The sequence below is a fragment of the Schistocerca cancellata genome, chromosome 11, assembly GCF_023864275.1.
Source record: "Schistocerca cancellata isolate TAMUIC-IGC-003103 chromosome 11, iqSchCanc2.1, whole genome shotgun sequence".
NCBI lineage: Eukaryota > Metazoa > Arthropoda > Insecta > Orthoptera > Acrididae > Schistocerca > Schistocerca cancellata.
Genome location: NC_064636.1, coordinates 34790059 through 34815102, shown reverse-complemented (window position 1 = coordinate 34815102; position 25044 = coordinate 34790059). Strand labels below are relative to the sequence as shown.

At 43.3% G+C, this 25044-nt stretch overlaps 1 protein-coding gene across 1 annotated transcript in view; it reads right to left on the bottom strand.

Annotated features, from left to right (window-relative positions):
* LOC126108155 (uncharacterized) overlaps positions 1-3201 on the bottom strand; it is a 169487-nt gene extending 166286 nt beyond the window's left edge. The window contains exons 1-2 of the mRNA XM_049913399.1: positions 3165-3201; positions 2750-3071 (exon numbers count right to left, since the gene is read on the bottom strand). Of these exons, the coding sequence (XP_049769356.1) occupies positions 2750-2959 (210 nt within the window). The 5' untranslated portion in view covers positions 2960-3071; positions 3165-3201. The remainder of the gene's footprint in view (positions 1-2749; positions 3072-3164) is intronic.
* Between the last annotated feature and the right edge of the window lie 21843 nt (positions 3202-25044).

The following is a 25044-nucleotide window of genomic DNA, read 5'->3' as shown; positions in this document are numbered from 1 at the left end:
TCTAATGTTCCTGTACCAATAGGAAATTTGTAGGTCAAAGTAATTTTGTTCATTCTAATTAAAACTTGCAACATGATGTACCTCACAGCAGCACAAAATATGATCTGCAGACTAAACCAACGCAACTAGTTCATCACCAAGTTTGAGTACAGCTGAAACAACCCCAGTGAAGACCGGTGGTCACTATTATGATGTTGATGGTCTGCTCTTGTAGAAGCACAAAACACAAGTGTAGGTCATTAGTGCTGGGCGAGGAAGGTGGGCTTTTAACATTCACCCACCTCCCCAAACCGTCAAAATCTAGGTTCATGCTGATTGCTACATTAAAAATTTCCGCAGTGTATTTCATTTTGAAATATTTCTGACGGTTTGTTTATAATGGGCAGATTTCAGAGCCAACATTCAAATCTGCGACACTCACTGCATGGTGTACTTGGTAGAGATCAAAAGAGACAGTGCAAGCAGATTAAGTGAAGCATACGATACATTTCACCAACTGACAATAAAATTATCATCTTTTGATGTTATCTCAAGCTTGGACTATGCTATAAATCAATATGTTACCACACTCAAGAATTTGTATTCACATCTGCTAGTTTCAGCTACTCACAAGCAAACTGTCATATTCCAAACTAAGCTGGCCTTCGGGGTGCACTACAACCAACATCCCAAAAAATACAATAAATGTCAGGGATCTGTTCCCATACTGTTTCCACACACATGATGTCACAAGCCACATCATCCTTACATTATGAGGCAAAGCTATGATATAGTATCAGTTTGTTTAGTTGGGCCACCCACACTGTGAGGAAGCAAGCCATAGGCCTAGCAGTTAAGCATATTAACAGCCATATAATATAAAAATTATGTCGTAAACACCAACATGCTAATGGCACCAAATGCTCTGTAGTTTGTGAACAACGTCCTGAACAAGGGCTTCCTAGTTCTTGACCATACAACTCATTCCATTTCAGGCCATCAGCGTTTTGTCTGTGGCCCCTGCCTACATTGGAGGGCCAACAATACAGAACCTGTGTGTACTGTAGCCATTTACGAAATGATTGTCCTTCTGTGCAACAAATCAGTAAGTATGCATGTAGTGCCAGAGGCCTGGTACGGTGTGAGAAAAGCACACAGTTTTCGCTCCACAAGGAAATGTGTTTGGTTTTGGTGGGTGGAGCTGTGAACAACTAAACATCCTATGCCCTCACACTCAGTAAATTAATATGGTTGGAACAGACATCACGTTTAGTTTGCTGTTTACGGGACTTCTGATACACACACATGCACTGCTGTATGTTTTTGAAACTGCTATATATTGTCATGGATACCACATTATTTGAACACATGTCTAATGTAACTACTGATGGAAGGCAAAAACATTTTGGCAAAAAATTGTATGCCCGAGTACTGAACATGATTCATTTGGAGAAAAGAGCTCATATCCATTTTTTCATCTCAACATTTTACCTTCTTGGCAAGAAGCAAAGAGCATCATCAATTACTATAGACTTGTGTTGCTTTTGACGTAGGCTACATTGACCAAAATCAAACTCATTCTTAAAAACACATGTTCTACTCGAATTTAATTTCCCACTCTTCTGAAGATTTTCTGCTGTTGTTACTAGCTTTGAATGTATTACAAATATTATAAAATAATTATCTTGCTGTAGCCTAATTTTGTTCATTAACTACCGTCAATTTATTAATTAGTCCATCAACACAAGAAAAACACAGCCAAAAAGCAGCGTCAATACCAGCTGCTGAACACTCAAATCCAAATTAATCATTTCCACATTTCTTTTCGGCCTTTTACTGCAACGATAGACTTACAACGTCGGTGCGTGGTGTCTTACTATTCTTCAGATTAAATCAAAACACACACACACACACACACAAATCAACAAAGTCTGGAAAATTTTTTTTTAAAAAATTCAGGCACAAGAGAATATTTTCAGCTTTCCATATCGACAAGAAATCTTTCCCTTCGTATATGTCTGGAATCTGGAAGTTTGCGAACTATTTGCTGACAAACACAATAGCTGTTATCAACTGGATTTGGTCATTTCGAGTATTTGCCTAATTTTTCCACATGTGAAATCGTTATGTCCTCTCCGTGGTCTGGGTAGTGATATCCCGCATTTAGCCAGTTAACTTGGGGAAGGCTCATTAACTAACCTTCCGATTCAACTGGCGTGCTAGTTTACAAATTTAAGGTAGTTGTGAAACAAACTACTATAATGTATACGTAAAAAAGGAAACGACGTGGAAAATTAAAAGTACAAAGTTACGCAAAGTTGCACTTACTTTTCTCATGAGTGGATTCGCAGACTTCTTTGCAATAACGAATACTTAGAACTGACAACTCGGCCCTACTGTTTGTATACAAAACAAACCACTCTGAACAACTCACAATGATTGGAACACTATCTCGAACAGAGTAGCCAACTCTTTCCAACCAAATCGACGAAGTAACGCTGCACATTTGTCAGGTTATTGAACAAGTATGGATTAACAAATATCCAACGTCTGAAGGTGTGGTCATACTTATCTGACAACTACGTACTAAACAAACTACACGCTAAGGCGTGATACCGCGATCCAAAAAATATGCCTGTTTTTCTGGACCCGGTCGTCCTAGTACTCCATTTGTTGCGTTACTTCCCTTGCTCCGTAATAATTTTACACAGAATCTAACGTTTTTCGCATTCTAACACTTCACTCGCTTTTTCAAGACACAAATGCTTACCTCATATTCAAAACGAGACTGTATTGAGGATTTTGATGTTTTGGAGGGAGGGGTTACTTTTGTGGCAAAAAACAGTTTTTTTGCTCTCGGCATTGTTTTACGGTGTGTCTGTGGCAGCTTCCTCTCCAGCGGCACTTGCTGCGACTTTTTTGGAACGTCAAATAATGTAGGTACTGCATTCCACACCAGCTGCTTTTTTAATTCATTCATGAACTGGTTTGGCTCGAAATGCTGCGAACAGAACTTCACGTTATGGTACAGGTAAAGGACATCTTTCTGCAAAAGGTCGTCCCTTCCGCAATTCACTGCCCATTTCCTGCTCCTAAAACGTGACGTTAAGCATCACATAAATAATGAACTTATAACCATAACGCAATAGTAAATAAATAATCCATAGATGTAAGATTGTATGTACCTCTCTGGGTCTTTAGGAAACCTAAAGAACGACAAATGTGGTGTCTTCTTCCTATTGTTGGTGCAATTTATTGCACTACATACGCTCCCATTTGTAAAAACCATTTTCCGAATTACTCTAGTCTTCTTCGTATTGTATTTATGCGAATACGAAATCTATCTCTACAGTGCAGCTTCCTGACCGCTTGGCGCGCTGTTGTCGTAGTGCTGCTCCGCACCATGGGAGTAGAAGAAATTCTGCCATCCCAATTGCAACGCTGTAAATCAGTCCATCATCTCGTTTTCTTATTGGCTGATTTTTAGTCGTCCGAGTTTGTTTTTGTTTCATAAATTCATAGCGAAAAAGTTTGGTTTGCCCCAGTGTGCTTCTAATTACGGCTGCTCGTGTCTATTGCACTCTTCGTATTGCGTTGTAAATATGTTATTCATACACCTTTTGAGTTCTGCTCGCATCCGTAATATTTTGAAGAGTAAATGACTTCAAGTTTATTTTGTTTCCTATAAAACGTAACTGCTTCCGTTGCGAGGTGTTCAGCGGATTTAACGTGTATAATATTTATTATAGTTTGCGAATCTGAGTGTGAATTTCTCGATTTAAATCCATTGTAAGTAAACGGTACGTTGTTCATATTCTACATTTTTGTTTTCCGTACTTTCTCACATGGAGAACGCCATGGTAGCAGGTTTTGACAGTATTGGTATTCAGCTTTTATTATGTCTTGTCATGGAATGATACGTAATGCTTTGAATGGTGCTGCTTCTCGCCTCCTAGTGCCATGCAGTTAACAATGTCTTGCAGATTATGGATGTAAATGAGTAGGCCCTATGCTTTGTAGTTTGTAGCCTTGGTGAGTAGAGGATTCTTCATTGCAAATGCAAAAAATGCGACATCAATTACGTATATGTTACCACACCTTATTAACAGGTAAGCAATACATTATAGCAGAAGACAATGAAAATTTCTGTGGCCTTCATTAAAAGAGAGACTATAAAAATCTATGGTAACAAAAATTTCGTAGTATACGAGGCGCATTTAAATCGAGCAGTTCACATGCGGATTCGTAAGCAGTAACAAACAGTCTGCAGAATAACGTGACGAAACCAGTTTCTATTACATATGAAACACAAACAAATAAGGAATCATTTACCCCGCCCATTATTACGGATGAGAGCATAATATTAGTAACATATTTAGGTTGCAATCCAAAGAGTGTCGTACGCACAAGAAGGTCGTATCAGGAACATAATTTCCAGCCACACAGTCGAAACTGCAATATTGAGTTTTACAAATGAATACTCTTTACACTGGACTCGCACTCGGGAGGACGACGGTTCAATCCCGCGTCCGGCGATCTTGATTTAGGTCATCCGTGATTTCCCTAAATCGCTCCAGGCAAATGCCGGGATGGTTCCTTCGAAAGGGCATGGCCGACTTCCTTCCCCGACCTTCCCTAATCTGATGAGACCGATGACCACGCTGTTTGGTCTCTTCCCACAAACAACCCAACCCAATACTCTTTACGTCCAAACTACAAACACCACACACAAAGTATAAATGAAAAATATTATCTAGTAGTTGGATTTCGAAAAGCAATAATACGAGTTTTCAGGCCATATTGGCCACATTCTAAGTTCATTGCCACGCACTTCCAGCGCTTTCATTTTCGTTTCATTTATCATCATCCTTTGAATCATTTACATGATATAGGAATTGGCAAAATACTGTCCAGAATATGCACAGCAGAATATTACAAATTTCTATCAAACACACAAAATTAACATTACGTTGAAAATTAAAACATTGAATTAATGGGTTGTTCTTTTACATGCTCTTATAGCATGTACCGTATGTGATGGATTTATATATATTTAGTACATTTTGGAAAACATGTTACACATAATTTAGAGTTAAAAGTGTGTCGTCGTACGACATGTATTCCACGCGTGAAGTTTTTGTGTTCTGTGTTCCACGGTGGATAACAGAAACGAATAAAATTTTCGTGGATGTGTATAGCAAAACAGTAATAACTTGCTGATGTCAAAATGTCATTTTACGAGCACCAGTCAAATGATGCCACTAAAATTTAAATGTCAATATATTTTGACTTGCAATGCAGTTTATTGTAAGTTTTTAATGTTTCACTAGATTCCACTTACTCTACATCTGTACTGTCAAATGGGGTCGACCGAAGCGTCCGATCCCACCCGTCGGCTTTGACCCGTGACGCAAGGCTGTTGTGGTGTGTGACGTCACGACGGCGCGGAATTTAGTTTGTGAGAGAGGAGTGTTTGTAGGTGTAGTTTTGATGCGATCGGTGGTGCTCTCTGGTGGTGTGTTAGGTGATGTTTTTGGTTTAGTGTGCGAGTGTGGCGTCGTGTGTGAATTTTGGTAAATTGCATTTTTTATGTCTTTGGTAGGTAGGGGTTATGACAGGGTCAACAGTTTTCGGTTGACGGCTATGATGGGGGACAGTGCGTTGTCTCTAATAAAATTTCTTCAACTATTCGGATTTTTGGATGAAGTCGTGAAGTGAAGTGTTCAGTATGTCGTGAAGAAATGAGGCTTGCTTAAAGTTCCGGCGTCTCGGACCAGGGACGGCTGTATGTGGAGATGTCGTAAGGATAACAAGTCAAGGGAAGTGTTAGATCCCAATGTGTGGCTGTGAAGGTTGGTACTGGTATCAGGAGATGTTTTTGAGCTATATAGGTCAAGGGAAGTGTTAGGTCCTAATTCATGGGATCGGGAGCTGCTGTTGAGCTATATAGGTAAGGGCGTACCCAGGACCTGAACTAGGGGGAGGAGGCAGGGGGGGGGGGGAGGTCATCCTAGTCTCAGGAAACAAGGACTCGAGACAACATACAGCACTTCCTATTAAATAAAACAGTAAACCAGTGAAAAACTGCTTTTAATAAACATTTTAAATACAAGAATGCACGTGTACAATCCGAGAAAACATGCAGCATTTCTTATTAAATAAAACAGTAAACTAGTAAAAAACTGCGAATATCATCCTGGGGGGGGGAGGGCAGTTGCCCCCCCCCCCCTCCTTGCACCTCGCTGGGTACGCCCATGTATATAGATCAACGGAAGTGTCCGATTCCAGATGATATTGTGTTTAGGGGTATTTGGGGAGTTTTTTGATGTCGTTTTTTTTTCGTCGTTTTGCGTGGTTTTGTATGGGGGTGGGTGCCTAAATTTGTTTATATTTAATTTCTGCCCACCCTAAAACCCCCTATTTCCCGCGCTTGTCCTGTTAGTGCCATTAGGCTTTTTGTGGAATGTGTGTGTGTGTGTGTGTGTGTGTGTGTGTGTGTGTGTGTGTGTGTGTGTGTGTGTGTGTGTGTGAGTTTTTTTCGATGTACACTCCTGGAAATTGAAATAAGAACACCGTGAATTCATTGTCCCAGGAAGGGGAAACTTTATTGACACATTCCTGGGGTCAGATACATCACATGATCACACTGACAGAACCACAGGCACATAGACACAGGCAACAGAGCATGCACAATGTCGGCACTAGTACAGTGTATATCCACCTTTCGCAGCAATGCTGGCTGCTATTCTCCCATGGAGACGATCATAGAGATGCTGGATGTAGTCCTGTGGAACGGCTTGCCATGCCATTTCCACCTGGCGCCTCAGTTGGACCAGCGTTCATGCTGGACGTGCAGACTGCGTGAGACGATGCTTCATCCAGTCCCAAACATGCTCAATGGGGGACAGATCCGGAGATCTTGCTGGCCAGGGTAGTTGACTTACACCTTCTAGAGCACGTTGGGTGGCACGGGATACATGCGGACGTGCATTGTCCTGTTGGAACAGCAAGTTCCCTTGCCGGTCTAGGAATGGTAGAACGATGGGTTCGATGACGGTTTGGATGTACCATGCATTATTCAGTGTCCCCTCGACGATCACCAGTGGTGTACGGCCAGTGTAGGAGATCGCTCCCCACACCACGATGCCGGGTGTTGGCCCTGTGTGCCTCGGTCGTATGCAGTCCTGATTGTGGCGCTCACCTGCACGGCGCCAAACACGCATACGACCATCATTGGCACCAAGGCAGAAGCGACTCTCATCGCTGAAGACGACACGTCTCCATTCGTCCCTCCATTCACGCCTGTCGCGACACCACTGGAGGCGGGCTGCACGATGTTGGGGCGTGAGCGGAAGACGGCCTAACGGTGTGCGGGACCGTAGCCCAGCTTCATGGAGACGGTTGCGAATGGTCCTCGCCGATACCCCAGGAGCAACAGTGTCCCTAATTTGCTGGGAAGTGGCGGTGCGGTCCCCTACGGCACTGCGTAGGATCCTACGGTCTTGGCGTGCATCCGTGCGTCGCTGCGGTCCGGTCCCAGGTCGACGGGCACGTGCACCTTCCGCCGACCACTGGCGACAACATCGATGTACTGTGGAGACCTCACGCCCCACGTGTTGAGCAATTCGGCGGTACGTCCACCCGGCCTCCCGCATGCCCACTATACGCCCTCGCTCAAAGTCCGTCAACTGCACATACGGTTCACGTCCACGCTGTCGCGGCATGCTACCAGTGTTAAAGACTGTGATGGAGCTCCGTATGCCACGGCAAACTGGCTGACACTGACGGCGGCAGTGCACAAATGCTGCGCAGCTAGCGCCATTCGACGGCCAACACCGCGGTTCCTGGTGTGTCCGCTGTGCTGTGCGTGTGATCATTGCTTGTACAGCCCTCTCGCAGTATCCGGAGCAAGTATGGTGGGTCTGACACACCGGTGTCAATGTGTTCTTTTTTCCATTTCCAGGAGTGTATTTTCGTCCTCATAATGTGTACGTAACGACTTTATATGCGCCATATTGGAATTGTGGTTTATGGTCGTTTCCGCCATGTTTGTGACGTCATGGGCTAAAGCAGACAGGCGGTCTGACAGTCGTGTACCTGTGACACCAGTACCAGAGGTACCACAAGTTCTATCCTTCCCAGTGGATCCTGTCTCCTATGCAGCGTGTGTCATTACTCGTCCTCTTCACTGCAATGTGCATGTCGGTTGCAGATTCAGGGGTCCAGTACAGGATGGTTGGGGAACAGGGAGATTCAGGGTAATATTGTTCACAGAAAATGAAACTGAGCTAGTGGGGATCATTTGACCTGTTTCGGGGAAATCTGCTTTGTCCAGTGTCGAGAGGTGGCAAACGCAAAATGATCGGCGACTATTAATCATCAGCAGTTGAAACGTATGGCAAATGATGTTACCCCTGGGGGAATGGCAGCAAAGGACAGAAAAGGACACCCGGTGCACTCAGTTTGTATGTCTGAGGGCCTCATTCAGCATGCTGAAGATGCTATTCCAGCAGCCATTAAGGGAAGAGGGTGCAACCAACTCCAGATTGTGGTGCACATTGGAACAGATAATGTCTATCATCTGGGCTCGGAGATCATTCTTGGGCCATTCCAGTGATTGGCGGAGAAGGTTGAGGAGACCAGCCTTGCACATGGCGTTTCGACAAAGCTCGCAATTTGCGGGATTGACCCCAGAACTGATCGTGGCCCTGCTGTTAAATTTGGAAGGTAGAAGACTAGATACCGCCGGAATTGAAGCTGTGAGGACGCATTGTGAGTCGTGCTTGGGTAGCTCACCGGTAGAACAGTTGCCTGAGAAAAGCAAAGGCCCCGAATTCGAGTCTCAGTCCGGCACACAATTTTAATCGGGTAGGAAGTTTCATATCAGTACACACTGTGCTGCAGAGTGAAAATTTCATTCTGCATGTGTGATTGTTTGGGCAAGACCATATCAGGGATGGGCATAAGATGGTAGCTGGATCCTTCCATTGCCCACCAGACTCATTTCCTGATGTAACTGAAAACTTTAAAGGAAACCTCGGTTTACTTGTACAGAAGTTCCCCAATCATAATGTAGTCGTAACTGAAGATTTTAATCGTCCAACAATTAATTGCGAAAATTACAGTTTTGTTGGTAGTGGGTGTGATAAGACTTCCTGTGAAATATTACTAAATGCCATCTCTGAAAACTACCTACAACAGTTAGTTACTAACTCCACTCATAATGAAATATATTGGATTTAACGGCAACAAATAGACCTGACCTATTTGAGGATCTCACATCAAAAACTGATATCAGTGACCGTGACGTGGTTGTGGCAATATATGCTCAGTGAAATATATAAAAAAAATCAGTAGTTTCACGTCTCAGTGGGGAACTTGAAACTTTCAGCACAGGGCAAGAGCATGTCGAGGTATTATGCCTCAAATTTAAAAGAACAGTTGACGATGCACTGGATAGATGTGTGCCTTATAGAACAGTTCATCGTAAGAGGGAACCTCCATGTTACACAGTCACTTTAAAGAAACTTCTAAAGAAATAGAGGTTACTGAAAGGCTGTTAGTGGCAGCAAAGTTAGTGTCCAGTCTCTAGCAAAATGGACAGGAAGAAAAATTGAGGGTATCAAAAGCTGAATGCTAAATTCCATTTTAAAATATTTCTTTGCAAAGGAAAATCCAGTTTAATCTTTTTTCCCCAGAAAATATGAATGAAATAAGTATTAGTGTCAGTGGTGTTGAGGAACAGCTGAAATCGTTAAAACTGAATAAAGCTCCTGGGCGTAATAGAATCCCTGTCAGATTGCGTACCACATTTGCAGCTGAGTTAGCCTCTCTTTTAACTATGGTTCATCGTAGATCTCTGGAACAAAAAACTGTGGCCTACTCTTGGAAAAAAAGTAGAGGTCACACCCGTCTACAAGAAGAGTAATAGAAGTGATCCACAAAACTGTCGCCCAATATCCTTGACGTCTGTCATAGAACGTATTCTGAGCTCAGACATAATGAGGTATCTTGAACAGAATGATCTTCTCAATGCCAACCAGTATGGTACCAAATAAGCCAATCCTGTGAAATCCGACTCGTACTTTTCTCACATAATATACTGAAAGTTTTTGATCAAGGCAACCAGGTAGATTCAGTACTTCTCAATTTTCAAAAAGCATTTGACTCAGTACCACACCTATCCTTGCTGTCAAAAGTACAATCGTATGTGGTATCGAGTGAATTTTGTGACTGGATTGACGACTTTCTACTAGGGAGGATGAAGCATGTTATCTTGGATGGAGAGTTATTGTAAAATGTGGAAGTAAGCTTTGGGTGTGTCTCAGGAAAGTACATTGGAACACTTACTGTTTATGTTGTATATTAATGACCTTGCAGATAGTATTACCAGTAACCTCATGCTTTTTTGCAGATATCTGTAACAAAGTACTGTCTGAAAGAAACTGCATAAATATTCAGTCAGATCTAAATAAGATTTCAAAGTAGTGCAAAGATTGGCAAGTTCCTTTAAATGTTCAGAAATGTAAAATTGTGCACTGCACAAAAGACTATAATATCTGTGACTCATTGCTGGATTCAGCCAACTTTCACAAATACCTGGATGTAACATTTTGAATGAAAATGAAATGGAATCATTACTTAGCCTTAGTTGTGGGTAAACCAGTTTATTGGTAGAATGCTGGGGACATACAGTCAGTCTACAAAGGAGATTGCGTACAAATCACTTATGTGACTGGTTCTAGAATATTGCTCAAGTGTGTGGGATCTGTACCAAATAGGACTAATTGGATATGTAAAGTATACAGAGAAGGGCAGCACAAGTGGCCACAGGTTTGTTTGATCTGTAGGAAGTTGTCACAGAGATACTGAAGAAACTAAACTGGCAGACTCTCGAAGATAGACGTAAATTCTCCCGAGAAGGTCTACTAACAAAGTTCCAAGAATTGCCTCTAAATGAAGACTAGGAATATACTACAACCACCTACGCATTGGTCACTTAGGGGTTGTGAGGATTAGATTAGAGTAACTGCTGCAGGCACCGAGTCATTCAATCATACTTTCTGTGCTGTGTATGAATGAAATGAGAAGAAACTCTAGTAACTGGTATGATTGATTGAACCCTCTGCCGTGCTCTTCTAAGTGGTTTGCAGAACGTAGGTGTAGATATACACTCCTGGAAATGGAAAAAAGAACACATTGACACCGGTGTGTCAGACCCACCATACTTGCTTCGGACACTGCGAGAGGGCTGTACAAGCAATGATCACACGCACGGCACAGCGGACACACCAGGAACCGCGGTGTTGGCCGTCAAATGGCGCTAGCTGCGCAGCATTTGTGCACCGCCGCCGTCAGTATCAGCCAGTTTGCCGTGGCATACGGAGCTCCATCGCAGTCTTTAACACTGGTAGCGCGCCGCGACAGCGTGGACGTGAACCGTATGTGCAGTTGACGGACTTTGAGCGAGGGCGTATAGTGGGCATGCGGGAGGCCGGGTGCACGTACCGCCGAATTGCTCAACACGTGGGGCGTGAGGTCTCCACAGTACATCGATGTTGTCGCCAGTGGTCGGCGGAAGGTGCACGTGCCCGTCGACCTGGGACCGGACCGCAGCGATGCACGGATGCACGCCAAGACCGTAGGATCCTACGCAGTGCCGTAGGGGACCGCACCGCCACTTCCCAGCAAATTAGGGACACTGTTGCTCCTGGGGTATCGGCGAGGACCATTCGCAACCATCTCCATGAAGCTGGGCTACGGTCCCGCACACCGTTAGGCCGTGTTCCGCTCATGCCCCAACATCGTGCAGCCCGCCTCCAGTGGTGTCGCGACAGGCGTGAATGGACGGACGAATGGAGACGTGTCGTCTTCAGCGATGAGAGTCGCTTCTGCCTCGGTGCCAATGATGGTCGTATGCGTGTTTGGCACCGTGCAGGTGAGCGCCACAATCAGGACTGCATACGACCGAGGCACACAGGGCCAACACCCGGCATCATGGTGTGGGGAGCGATCTCCTACACTGGCCGTACACCACTGGTGATCGTCGAGGGGACACTGAATAGTGCACGGTACATCCAAACCGTCATCGAACCCATCGTTCTACCATTCCTAGACCGGCAAGGGAACTTGCTGTTCCAACAGGACAATGCACGTCCGCATGTATCCCGTGCCACCCAACGTGCTCTAGAAGGTGTAAGTCAACTACCCTGGTCAGCAAGATCTCCGGATCTGTCTCCCATTGAGTATGTTTGGGACTGGATGAAGCGTCGTCTCATGCGGTCTGCACGTCCAGCACGAACGCTGGTCCAACTGAGGCGCCAGGTGGAAATGGCATGGCAAGCCGTTCCACAGGACTACATCCAGCATTATCTACGATCGTCTCCATGGGAGAATAGCAGCCTGCATTGCTGCGAAAGGTGGATATACACTGTACTAGTGCTGACATTGTGCATGCTCTGTTGCCTGTGTCTATGTGCCTGTGGTTCTGTCAGTGTGATCATGTGATGTATCTGACCCCAGGAATGTGTCAATAAAGTTTCCCCTTCCTGGGACAATGAATTCACGGTGTTCTTATTTCAATTTCCAGGAGTGTACTTCGCGAATCACTGAAGTGCATGACTAGATTATGTCCCACTGTACCAGTTATTAGGGTTTCTTCCCATTTCATTCACGTATGGAGCATGGGAGCAATGATTTTCAAATGCATATGTGGCTACTGTAAATAATTTAATCTTATCCTCACAATTCCAATGAGGGTTACATGTAGGCTCAGAGGTTGTAGCATATTTTTTGAATCATCATTTAAAGCCAGTTCTTGAAACTTTTAAGCTGAATTTCTCTGGATAGTTTTTGTCTGCCTTCAAGAGTCTATCAGTTCAGTTTGTTCAACATCTCAGTAACACTATCCTGTGTATCAAACAAACCTGTGCCCATTTGTGCTGCCATTTCTCTGTATACATTCAATATCCTTTGTTAGCCCTGTTTGGTAGGGGTCCAACATGCCTGAGCAATATTCTAGGGTGGGTCACGAGTTATTTATAAGCAATCTGCTTTGTAGATTGATTGCATTTCTGTAGTGTTCTACCAACAAACAGAAGGAAGCTACCTGCTTCACCCACAAGCCTATGTCATCGTTTCATTTCATGTCCCTACTAAGCGTCACACCCAAATCTTCGTATGAGTTTACAGATTCCATATTGTGACTCACTAATGTTATATTTGTGGTGCCAATGAGATCGACACCAGTATCGATCTGAGCATTGTCTTTGAACTGAGCAAAACATTATTTTTGTGTAGTTCCGCCATCCAGTTTTGTGTAAGCCGTACTTGTGGGAAGAGGTGAATAACTGAACTCCTGATTATAAGGTGTTGTTTGGTGTATTTCACCCCAGCGTCCACCTCACTGGTGACCCTGAGTCTTCTGTTTTCGCCGTTTTAGTGTGTCAGTGGCCTCCGGGTCGGTTATTTTTGCGTGTATTACATCAACACAACATTCGAACAATGGCTTTGGCCCAACGCCTAACGTCGGATTTTGTGATCGACATGCATCGTGTTGCGGGCGATGTACACCCGCCAGGACTGCAACACGATGTCTCTCACTCGTCGATTGCACCAATTCCGCCGGACGTTTTCGTGCCTGCAACAATAAGTGAGGTTAGGAGTGTGCACGACTCCGGCTATCAGGTGCCTTTGTTAATGCCACATGTGCCCTCCCTCGTCAACGGTGCAGTTACCTCTTACGGATCTCCGTGCAGTGCGGGATCGATGCCAATTTCTGCAAATGCATCATCGGATAACCTACCACCGCCAGGACAACGGTTTGCCACGCCACAATCCGTGCAGTACCACGCGGATTCTTGCCACGTGGCCGGAACTGCTTCGTTCACAGCTCAACCTCCTCAGCATCCGACCACGCCCGTGCTTGCCTCGGTTCAGCGTCGGCACATGCCTTCCTGCTTCAATACCTTTGGCCTGCAACAGGAACGATGGCTTGTTATCTGTGCCTGACCGCCATCTCCGTCCTGCTGCTACGCCTCAGTGTTTTGTGCCACGACATTCACCTTATCCGTACACCGTTTTGAGTGAAGTGTCTACGAACAGTGAACATTCACACATTCCGCCCAATGTTTGACATCATTTTCCTCACTGTGCTTCTGGACAGCCCGCACCTCCACAGCCTCCCTGCAACACAGGTGGCTCCGATTCTGATCGCACATCAAGTTTTCCACGGACAGGCACGTGTTTTCAAACTTTGAACTTTTTCTCACCTGTCGCCACCACGCCGGCTCCAGTCGAGCTTCCACTCTCGTTCTCAGCACATCTCGGTGCCTCACCCGCGTCGGCTTTCTGCGTCGCGACGGATCGCACTCGACCACAACGCGTCATCTTCACGATGCCAGCCGTCATCGCCGTATACCCTGGAGACACACACTCGTAGAATACTGCAGCAACAACAGCTCGTTTCAGGCAGTGCCACGACGAATTCAACTCACCCTGTTCTTCCGAACATTCTACACACTCGTGCCTCACAATGCAAATTTACCCTTAACATGTGGGTTGGCACCGTGGGGAGACTGCTTGATTGGGCCGTACATTCTCGCAGACTGACTCGACGGTTGCACGTATCTTGTATTCCTGCGAGAGGTTCTGTTGGACACGACGAATGATGTTGCCGTGCATGTTCATTGACATATTTGATTTCAGCATGATGGTGGCCCAGTACATTTCAGCAGGCAACTGAGGGCGCATCTGAAGACAACCTTTCCTGGCTGCTGGATTTGTCGTGGAAGGCTGGAAATTATTTTGTGCAACTAGTGTGTATAGACATAAATTTTCAGGGCAACGTATAGTCATATTTGGGCTAGTATTATTTTGGGAAGATATTCTTCCCCACAAATCATGGTCCTTGCCATTGGTGGGGAGGCTTGCATGCCTCAGCAATACAGATAACCGTACTGCATGTGCAGCCACCATGGAGGGGTACATGTTGAGAAGCCAGACAAACGAGTGGTTCCTGAAGAGGGGCAGCAGCCTTTTCAGTAGTTGCAGGGGCAACAGTCTGGACGATTGACTGATCTGGCTTTCTAACAATAACGAAAACAGCTTTGCCGTGCTGGTACTGCGAACGGCTAGAAGCGAGGGGAAACTACAGCCATAATTTTTCTCGAGGGTATGCAGCTTTACTGTATGGTTAAATGATGATGACATCCTCTTGGGTAAAATATTCCGGAGGTAAAATAGTCCCCCATTCGAATCTCTGGGCGGGTACTACTCAGGAGAGCGTCGTTATCAGGAGAAACAAAACTGGTGTTCTATGTATCAGAGTGTGGGATGTCAGGTCTCTTAATTGGGCAGGTAGGTTAGAAAATTTAAAAAGGTAAATGGCTAGATTAATGCTAGATATAGTCAAAATTAGTGAAGTTCGATGGCAGGAGGAATAAGACTTTGGGTCACCAGTTTCTAACATAACCATTTTTTTAAATAGAAATAACCGATACCATTTATACTGCCGATTCTTGTATAGGTGAACATTATCTCAGTTGTTTAACTAAAAGAATTTCATATGATTTTGTATACAATGTATTATATTTCAGGCTAAAATGTATAAAAAGAAATTAATTTGGTAGTACTATGTATGTACAGTTAAAAGTACTCTTCTTTTAAAAATATTTGAAATCACAAAATTTCTGGTTTACTCCAAATTCCTGTTATTAACTGCACAATCTGATGGTAATTATAAAATTTATTTCTGGACTCATTTACAAAATAATAATATATTTTAATGAAGATTCTTCTTTTGTCAAGAAAATATGTAAACCCTTTCCCTTTGTAAACTCTTTGGGATACTGAGAGTACCGCAGAATGTTAGTAGTGGTGGGCATGACTCTGATGGAAGCGCATGTTTTTTTTTTTTTTTTCCCCCTACAACACTGTAATTGATGGTTTCATGAAAATGGAGATTGTGAAGTCAGTGTGATATAGAGGAGTGGAATAAAATAAAAGAAAATCACACCGATAGATAGTACTTCATCAGTTATTTAGTCATCAGGAACCCACAATGTTAAGTTAAAATTTCAGGTGCAAGAATGTACCCTAGATGCAAGAATTGGAGCCAACAACAAGTGGAGAGAACTAAGATAAGTAAAAAGTTTTTCTTCTTTGTATCTTATGCCTCTCCAAGGTCTTGAGACTAATGAAGACACTACGAAAAATGTAATAGTGATAAGTGGGAGGGTAAGATTACAAAATGCAGTGAGAGTGACACAGGACTTGCTTTTGCAGTTTCAGTGGGAAATATTCCAACATCCATCATTCAGTCCAGACTCAGCCCCACATGATTATCACTTATTCCAACAAATGAAAGATCTTTGAGTGGACAATGCTAAGGAAGAGATGATGAACTTGAAGCCGTTGATCTGTGGTTCAACAACTTGGGGACAACTGAATATGCAGAAGGCATAGAAAGGCTGGTGAAACAGTACAAGTGCCTAAATTTGAACAATGACGAAGTAGAAAAGTAGCTTGGGTATCAAACTCTATGTAAAATACAGTTTTGGTTAACCCATTGGCTTATACAGCCAGCTCACAGCTGGCTGCAGGTTTTAAATCCATTATTGCATTGCCGGCTGTGAGACGGTCTGAGCAGCTGTAGCCTCTTCTTTGTGTTTCTCCTTATCTGTCGAAATACAGCATGACATTGTGACAGTACAAACCCCCGTTACTAGATGAATAGGTCTAGTATGCAAGGATTGCTTTGTGGAGAGCGAGCGCACTTCCACCGCCGGGTGGCTACGTGGCCCGCAGCTTGGGGCATTGTTTGGATTTTCCCACATTATGCGAAAACTACACTCCTGGAAATTGAAATAAGAACACCATGAATTCACTGTCCCAGGAAGGGGAAACTTTATTGACACATTCCTGGGGTCAGATACATCACATGATCGCACTGACAGAACCACAGGCACATAGACACAGGCAACAGAGCATGCACAATGTCGGCACTAGTACAGTGTATATCCACCTTTCGCAGCAATGCAGGCTGCTATTCTCCCATGGAGACAATCGTAGAGATGCTGGATGTAGTCCTGTGGAACGGCTTGCCATGCCATTTCCACCTGGCGCTTCAGTTGGACCAGCGTTCGTGCTGGAAGTGCAGACCGCGTGAGACAACGCTTCATCCAGTCCCAAACATGCTCAATGGGGGACAGATCCGGAGATCTTGCTGGCCAGGGTAGTTGACTTACACCTTCTAGAGCACGTTGGGTGGCATGGGATACATGCGGACGTGCATTGTCCTGTTGGAACAGCAAGTTCCGTTGCCGGTCTAGGAATGGTAGAACGATGGGTTCGATGACGGTTTGGATGTACCGTGCACTATTCAGTGTCCCCTCGACGATCACCAGTGGTGTACGGCCAGTGTAGGAGATCGCTCCCCACACCGTGATGCCGGGTGTTGGCCCTGTGTGCCTCGGTCATATGCAGTCCTGATTGTGGTGCTCACCTGCACGGCGCCAAACACGCATACGACCATCATTGGCACCGAGGCAGAAGCGACTCTCGTCGCTGAAGACGACACGTCTCCATTCGTCCCTCCATTCACGCCTGTCGCGACACCACTGGAGGCGGGCTGCACGATGTTGGGGCGTGAGCGGAAGACGGCCTAACGGTGTGCGGGACCGTAGCCCAGCTTCATGGAGACGGTTGCGAATGGTCCTCGCCGATACCCCAGGAGCAACAGTGTCCCTAATTTGCTGGGAAGTGGCGGTGCGGTCTCCTACGGCACTGCGTAGGATCCTACGGTCTTGGCGTGCATCCATGCGTCGCTGCGGTCCGGTCCCAGGTCGACGGGCACGTGCACCTTCCGCCGACCACTGGCGACAACATCGATGTACTGTGGAGACCTCACGCCCCACGTGTTGAGCAATTCGGCGGTACGTGCATCCGGCCTTCCGCATGCCCACTATACGCCCTCGCTCAAAGTCCGTCAACTGCACATACGGTTCACGTCCACGCTGTCGCGGCATGCTACCAGTGTTAAAGACTGCGATGGAGCTCCGTATGCCACGGCAAACTGGCTGACACTGACGGCGGCGGTGCACAAATGCTGCGCAGCTAGCGCCATTCGACGGCCAACACCGCGGTTCCTGGTGTGTCCGCTGTGCCGTGCGTGTGATCATTGCTTGTACAGCCCTCTCGCAGTTTCCGGAGCAAGTATGGTGGGTCTGACACACCGGTGTCAATGTGTTCTTTTTTCCATTTCCAGGAGTGTATGTAACTTAGTCGTATGTTAACATTCGCAAATAATTAAACTTGTAAAAAGCAATAAACAAAGTTTGGTGCGAAATTGTTTATAAAATTCAATAGAAAATTCATGACGTAAAGAACGGCACTATAATATTTTGGGTGGGATCACATGTATTTTAAAATAGTGAAGATATACTGTACACTTAACTTGCAATAGTTTTCATTGTTTGCAAATTATTGTTAACATTTATCACCCATAATTAATTAATTATTATAGATATGAAGATATTGAGCAGCGCAATGTGTAGATCACTATAGATTACATCTAACAACAGTGCTATATGCAGTTCTATGTTAAAAAGTTTGCAGCACAGATGTAAACAAAAAAATTTGTGCTAAGTGGCGAAATTTTGAAAAAAAAAACTAAAACTTGATTTATGGGCGATAGTATAATCCTAGCGAATACAGGCTAGCGAAATGAAGTTCCAGAGGAGCAGGTTGGGTGTAACAAGACAAGACAGATTGCGAAATGTGTATGTGAGGGAAAGACTAAAGGAGGAACCAGTACAGGACAGGATAGAAAAATCAAGACTGCAGTGGTATGGACACATGAAGAGAATGGATGAGGGAAGAATTCCAAAGAGGATGTTTGATCTGCAACTGGAGGCGAAGAGGCCCAGAGGAAGACCAAGAGATAGATGGGTGAAGGGAGTGAAGGAATGTGTGACGAGAAGAGGAGAGAACTGGACGAAGGTGGAAGAGGGGGAATGGTGGAAAGACAGAACACGATGGAGAGGCTTGTGTTCCCGACAGACCCAGCCAGTGGCTGGAAACTGTCCAAGATGATGATGATGATGATGATGAGTATAATCCTAGCAATTAATGTAACGTAGTAAATAAGATGTAATTTTTAGCACGGTTATGATGGTGTACTTATTTCTGTTGAGGGATGTATGTGTCAAAATTTGTAACCTTAACTGGTGAGATTGGTACTTGCATAGCCAGGAGGGGTAGATATCCGAGCCTATATAAGCGAGCAGCCATCTTGACCGGGGGTCAGTCGATCAGTAGTCGGTGGGCGTGTGGGTGGCCCATGTAGTCATTTGAGTAAGAATTTTTTTCACACCGATTTATTTCGACAGAGAGTATTGTTTAATAGTGCAAGTGTGCAAGAATATATTTGGTGAACTGGGGGTGCTACGATTATTTGTGTGATTACGAATTACGAGATATACATCGGTGTAAGTGAACACGTGTCAATCTGCAATTTCACGCCAAAACTGCTAGAACAAAGAGGACAGTGGGACTTGTGGTTCTGTTCGAGTTGATTGAGGTTCTGTTCGAGTTGATTGAGTAAATTTCGATTATAGCAGCCTACATTACTGCTATTGGGGGCTCGGAGTCAAATTATTATTAAAGTAAAACTGTAAACCATCTCACCAGTGCTAATTTCATTGTGTGAAAGGAAAGGATGATGCCAATAAATAGTGATGATAAAAACTTAATTGAATTGTGTCATAAAAACTGATTTTGCTATAATAATGATCTAATTTTTGTTCCCTAGCATAAACTGTACTCATGTCTGAGTGAATAATTAATTCAACAACTATAACAAATGTGCGGGTGTGGAACAGTGTACTAATGCACCAAGAGTGGTAATCATCCCCTGAGACTTACGTGAGAGCCAAAATTTCCAATAACATTTTTAACCAACATTCGTATATGCACATTCGTGTGAACACTTCAACCACTTCTTGCTTATTTACCGCCCCGTCGCAATTGGGCTCAGCCGGGATACTAGTGTGCTAGGCAATTAGGCCCAAAGGGTAGTGGAACTATGCGAAGCACGAACCTTTGCGGAAATGTGTGTGTTTCGGTTAATCGCGTGCGGGCCTACTGTCGCCGTTCGACGACGCCACACGGCATGGATCGACTGGAGTGACAGTGACCGGCGGACCTGCAACAAGCGGCCGTGACTACACTTCGCAACGCAGCCTCTTCAGCACCGCTGAAACCTACACTGCTCCTCCACGAAGATAAGTGATTACAGCAGGCACAATTTTTGTTTTTGTTGTTCTTGTTTTCAGTTCTTGTACTAGCCAGGGCACAAAATTAAAAAATATCGCTTAGTGATTGCAGGTAGTGAACCACAAAGTTCTCAGAGACAGGAGGAAATCATTATCCCTGTAATGTCTAAAGAATTAATTGCTCTCCCCAAAATATGAGTAGCCAAATAGGTTCATTTAAAACTGATTGTATAATAAATTAAGTGCTTTAGACACTAATTTTGGAACTAAATTAAGTTCAGTAAATTCCGAATTAAGTTCTCTGAAGACTAATGTGGGCAAAATAAATAGTCAATTGGGGTCAATGAAACAAGAAATTGTGACTGAATTAGATAATAGATTAGAAAAAAAATAGAAGAGAGCTGGCATTCCAAGGTTGAAGCGGTTGAGGCTGAGCTGAGGGGCACTGGTGTCCCCCAAGGGTCAATTTTGGGTCCTTTATTGTTCATACCATATATTAATGATCTGCCCACAGAACACAACCGCAAGATACTTAACTATGCAAATGACACAACCGTTGTTAACTGGAGAACCAATGAGAATGATGGCCCAAAATTGTTCTGATGTCTTATTTGGATTGAAGAACTGCTTCCAAAACAATCACTTAAGCTTAAACATGAATAAAACAAATCTAATTGAATTTCAAACACACCACAAACAAGATGAAATGCAATGGAGTAGTGTGTCTGATGAGGGTTCAGAAATAAAATTGAAAGATAAAACTTCCTTCCTTGGTGTAATGTTAGATCAGCATCTCTCTTGGGAGCATCGTATCGATTTCTCGTGCCAAAAACTTAGCAAATAAGTTTATGCAATGTGGATAATGTGACAATTTCTTAAACATGTGGAAATGAGTATAATCTACTGTGCTTTAGTGCATCCATACCTCACATGTGGAATTGAAGTATGGGGATGTGCTGCTGCCAAGTATGTAAATAGAGTATTCATCGTTCAAAAAAAGGCAGTTAGGATCATGTGTAAGCATAGATATAATGAGTCTTGCAAAGCAATTTTTAAAATTAAGAAACTCCCATCACTATATATTTTTAAAACTGTTCAGGTGATGCTAAAATACAAGCAGTACAATCACCTAAATAGAGAAATGCACATGTATAATACTAGGAGGGACGATGATTATCACCTGGAAAGAAATATTGCAAAAAGTGCAGAGAAGAGCCCGTATTACATGGGGATCAAATTTTATAACAAACTTCCCAAAAAAATAAAAAGCTTAAGTGGAAGCTGCCTTGATGGAGTTCCTCAGCAATAAGTGTTTTTATAGTATTAAGGAATTCCTCTCAGAGGAGTAGAATACTTTCATTTGTATAAATATTATTTACATGTACAAAGAAAAGGCAACATAATTTTTTATCTGTTAGACCTATTTTATATAATTGTTTCCCACAATGTTATAAGGGGAAATGATCAGTATGTAAACTGTCCAAAACAAATCCTTGTATTTGTCCATGGAGAATAAATAAATAAAAATTTGATTCGGGAAGGCAGATGTTTGATGATAGGGAAGAGGCAACAAGGCGATCTTTGGCTGAAGTGAATGCAAAAATAGTGGCTAGCAATGATGAGACAAAATCTGTGCTGATAAATAAATTAGACAGCACAGGTGATGATCTCGGAAAGGAAATGGCAACTGTCGCCTCAAAAGTAAATGACAAAATTACCCAGATAGAATTGTATTATGTTTCAGATCATGCTGGGTATTCAGCAGTGGAGGCACCTAGTGGAAAGACATTTTCAGGCGAAAACGGATATCGTGCCGTGGATTTTTTGGCCGATTGCGAGGACTGTTTTCTGCCTGGGATGTCAGATGAGGCAAAAGTAAAATTTGTAAAGATAATGCTTGGATGTTCAGCTCAGACATGGGCTAACAAATTTAAGAATCAGTTCATTTCCTTTGAAATATTCAAACGAATGTTTCTAGACAAATACTGGAGTAAAAATAAGCAGTGTAGGTTCCAAAATGAGTTTTTGAATGGACCTGTGTACAGGGGGGCAGACAAACTAAGAGGGAATTTTGCCAGGAAGAGTTGAATAAATTAGTACATCTGGATCAGCCTTTAGGTGTGTTAACAGAATTATCTATTTTAAGGAGGAGACTATCTGAGGGATTCATACATTGCCCCACTGATTCTGTGGAGAAGTTTTTAGACTTTGTTGAGAGGATGGAGCAGGCTATGTGCTATAGGCCTGGCTCAAAGGGATAACCATAGGGAGCTGGGGGAGAGAAGAAATATGAATTGGGGTAACAATCATCAAAACGGTCACAGAAATAGGAATTGGGGAAATAATCATCAGAGCGATCATGTGGAGAGAAATATAAATGAACATTGAAGAGGAATGGGGGAAGATATAATGAAGAGAGCCACAGTCAAAGGGATTTTAGGGGCAGTGATGTAAGAAATGAACTAAGGCCAATGCTAGGATATGGACCTGGAAGAGGGGGACAGAACAACAGCACACAACGGGGACACCATCCTTTAAACAAGGAGCTGTCTCAAATGGGGTCCACTTTGGGACAAGGCAAGTTACAAACAGTAGGGCCAAGAGATGGAATGATAATAATTATAATCAGACAAGGGGTGGTTATCCTAAAAGGGGGTATGACAATAATGATAAAAGTAGGAGAGAGGAAAGAATTTGTGGTATGGAGGCCATTTTAAATGATGAAAATGTATTGGGGAGCTGGTGAATGGATCATGGCAAAAGGAAAGGTTTTAAGAGGAAGAATGTTATGGATTTGAAGGCCCAAATGGAAGAAATATATGCTGAGAATGGGTTTTGTAAAGATTTTGGGGATGTGAATTCTGAGAAAGATAGTATTGGTTCGGTGAGCATTATTAACAGGTCAGGGACTAAGGCACTGTCTGAAGGTATAGATGGATGTTGTGATGACCAAAGTGTGTGTGAAAGTAACTGTAAGAAATTTGTTGAGCTGTGTGTAATGGAAGCAGGTGCAGTGGATGATAATGTTAATTCTGAGAGGGCCAAGGTGCCTGAAACTAATGGTTTTGTAGATGATGGTAATAATTTTGGGGCCATAGTGCCTATTGTTGATGTAGTGATAAATGAATATGTTCCAGAGAGTGTATCTGGTGAAATTTATGAGGTTAGCTGTGAGCAGCCAGAAGGGGCTGGTTCTGAGATGTCTGGTGAAAGTGTTTGTAATGTGCAGGATGGTAATGCAAGTGATGTTTTGGTGGGGAAAGCTGTATCTGAATCCATGAAACATGATGAAACAAATTGTGCTAGTGTTTACATGCATGGGGTTAAACAGCAAACTAAGAATGATGAACAGTGGAGAACTATGGGGGAATCTGAATTGAACTTAAATGATTGGGTAGCAAGGGCAAAATGGTTGCAAAAATATACTCCAGAAAATTGGACAGTAGGGGAATATAATTATGTAAAGAGTTTAAAGGAGTTAAATGTTGAGGATGAGGCATATTATGATGTAATCAAGAAAATATTTGATGGGGATAAGGAGTTTGATGGTTTAAGCGGGGATTCTATAAATGAAATGGTAGGATGTGCTGTGGAGAGTAACTGCAGGGTTACAGATTGTGGAAAATTAGTGTGTGATGAGCGAGATGAAGTTGAAAAGGTGCATAATTATGTAGTGTATGAGGATGAGCAGTATGGGGGTATGGAAGAGGCTGAATGGAATACTGGTTGGATGGGGAAGAGTGAATGTGATTTTGATGCAAGTGATTGGATGGATTTTTCTAAGTATATACAGAAGTTGGGACCAAAGGTATGGGACGAGGGGAAGTTTAGAAATTAGGATGGTTGAGCTTAGAAAATAAAGAACACAAATATGCTTTTGAAGAAATGTTTGAAGGGGATAATGAAATGTGTTAAATGTAAACTCTATGGTAAATGGGGGGCAGGTATACACTGTGAAAAGGTACTGTGCTAATCAAGTGGAGGAGGATCTTTTAGTACAAGTAGAGCTCAAGCAGGAAAGTTTTAGGAAGGTGCAGCCAATAGTTAAAGTTCAGGTAAGTAAACTCAGTGACGAAGCCTAGGTGGACACAGGTAGTACAGTCAGTGGGATGGCAGAGGGTTTCTACAATTATATCAGGAATGACAAAATGGTAGAATTCCTGGTCACAGGGATTAGAATAAAAATGCTACTGGCAATTACATCAAACCAGTGAGGAAAGAGGCTGTGTTAGATGTAAACATTGGTGGAGAGTTTTTTAGTCACCCATTCCTGATGATTCAAAATTTAAGTATAAATATGGTTCTGGGTACAGATTTTTTAAATAAATATGGGGCAAATATTAACTGTGGGGGACAGGTATTGGAATTGGAAGTAAGCATTATGTGCTGTGGTATGTGAATAATTGTTGGGCTTATATACTGGGTGATCAAAAAGTCAGTATAAATTTGAAAACTTAATAAACCATGGAATAATGTAGATAGAGAGGTAGAAATTGACACACATGCTTGGAATGAGATGGGGTTTTATTATAACAAAAAAAAAAAAGTTCACAAAATGTCCGACAGATGTCGCTGGTCAGCAAAACGTCAGTGACTGCGCATGACAATCGTGTATAAAAGGAGCTGTAATGAGAGAGAGAATCAGATGCGCCAGCAGTCGTAGCATGTTGACATTACCTGAAAAGGCACTTTTAGTGAAGCTGTATTGTCAGACGCATGAAAGATCTCTTGCGTGCGTCGTTTGGTGATGATCGTGTGCTCAGCTGCCGCTTTCGTCATTCTTGGTCTCCCA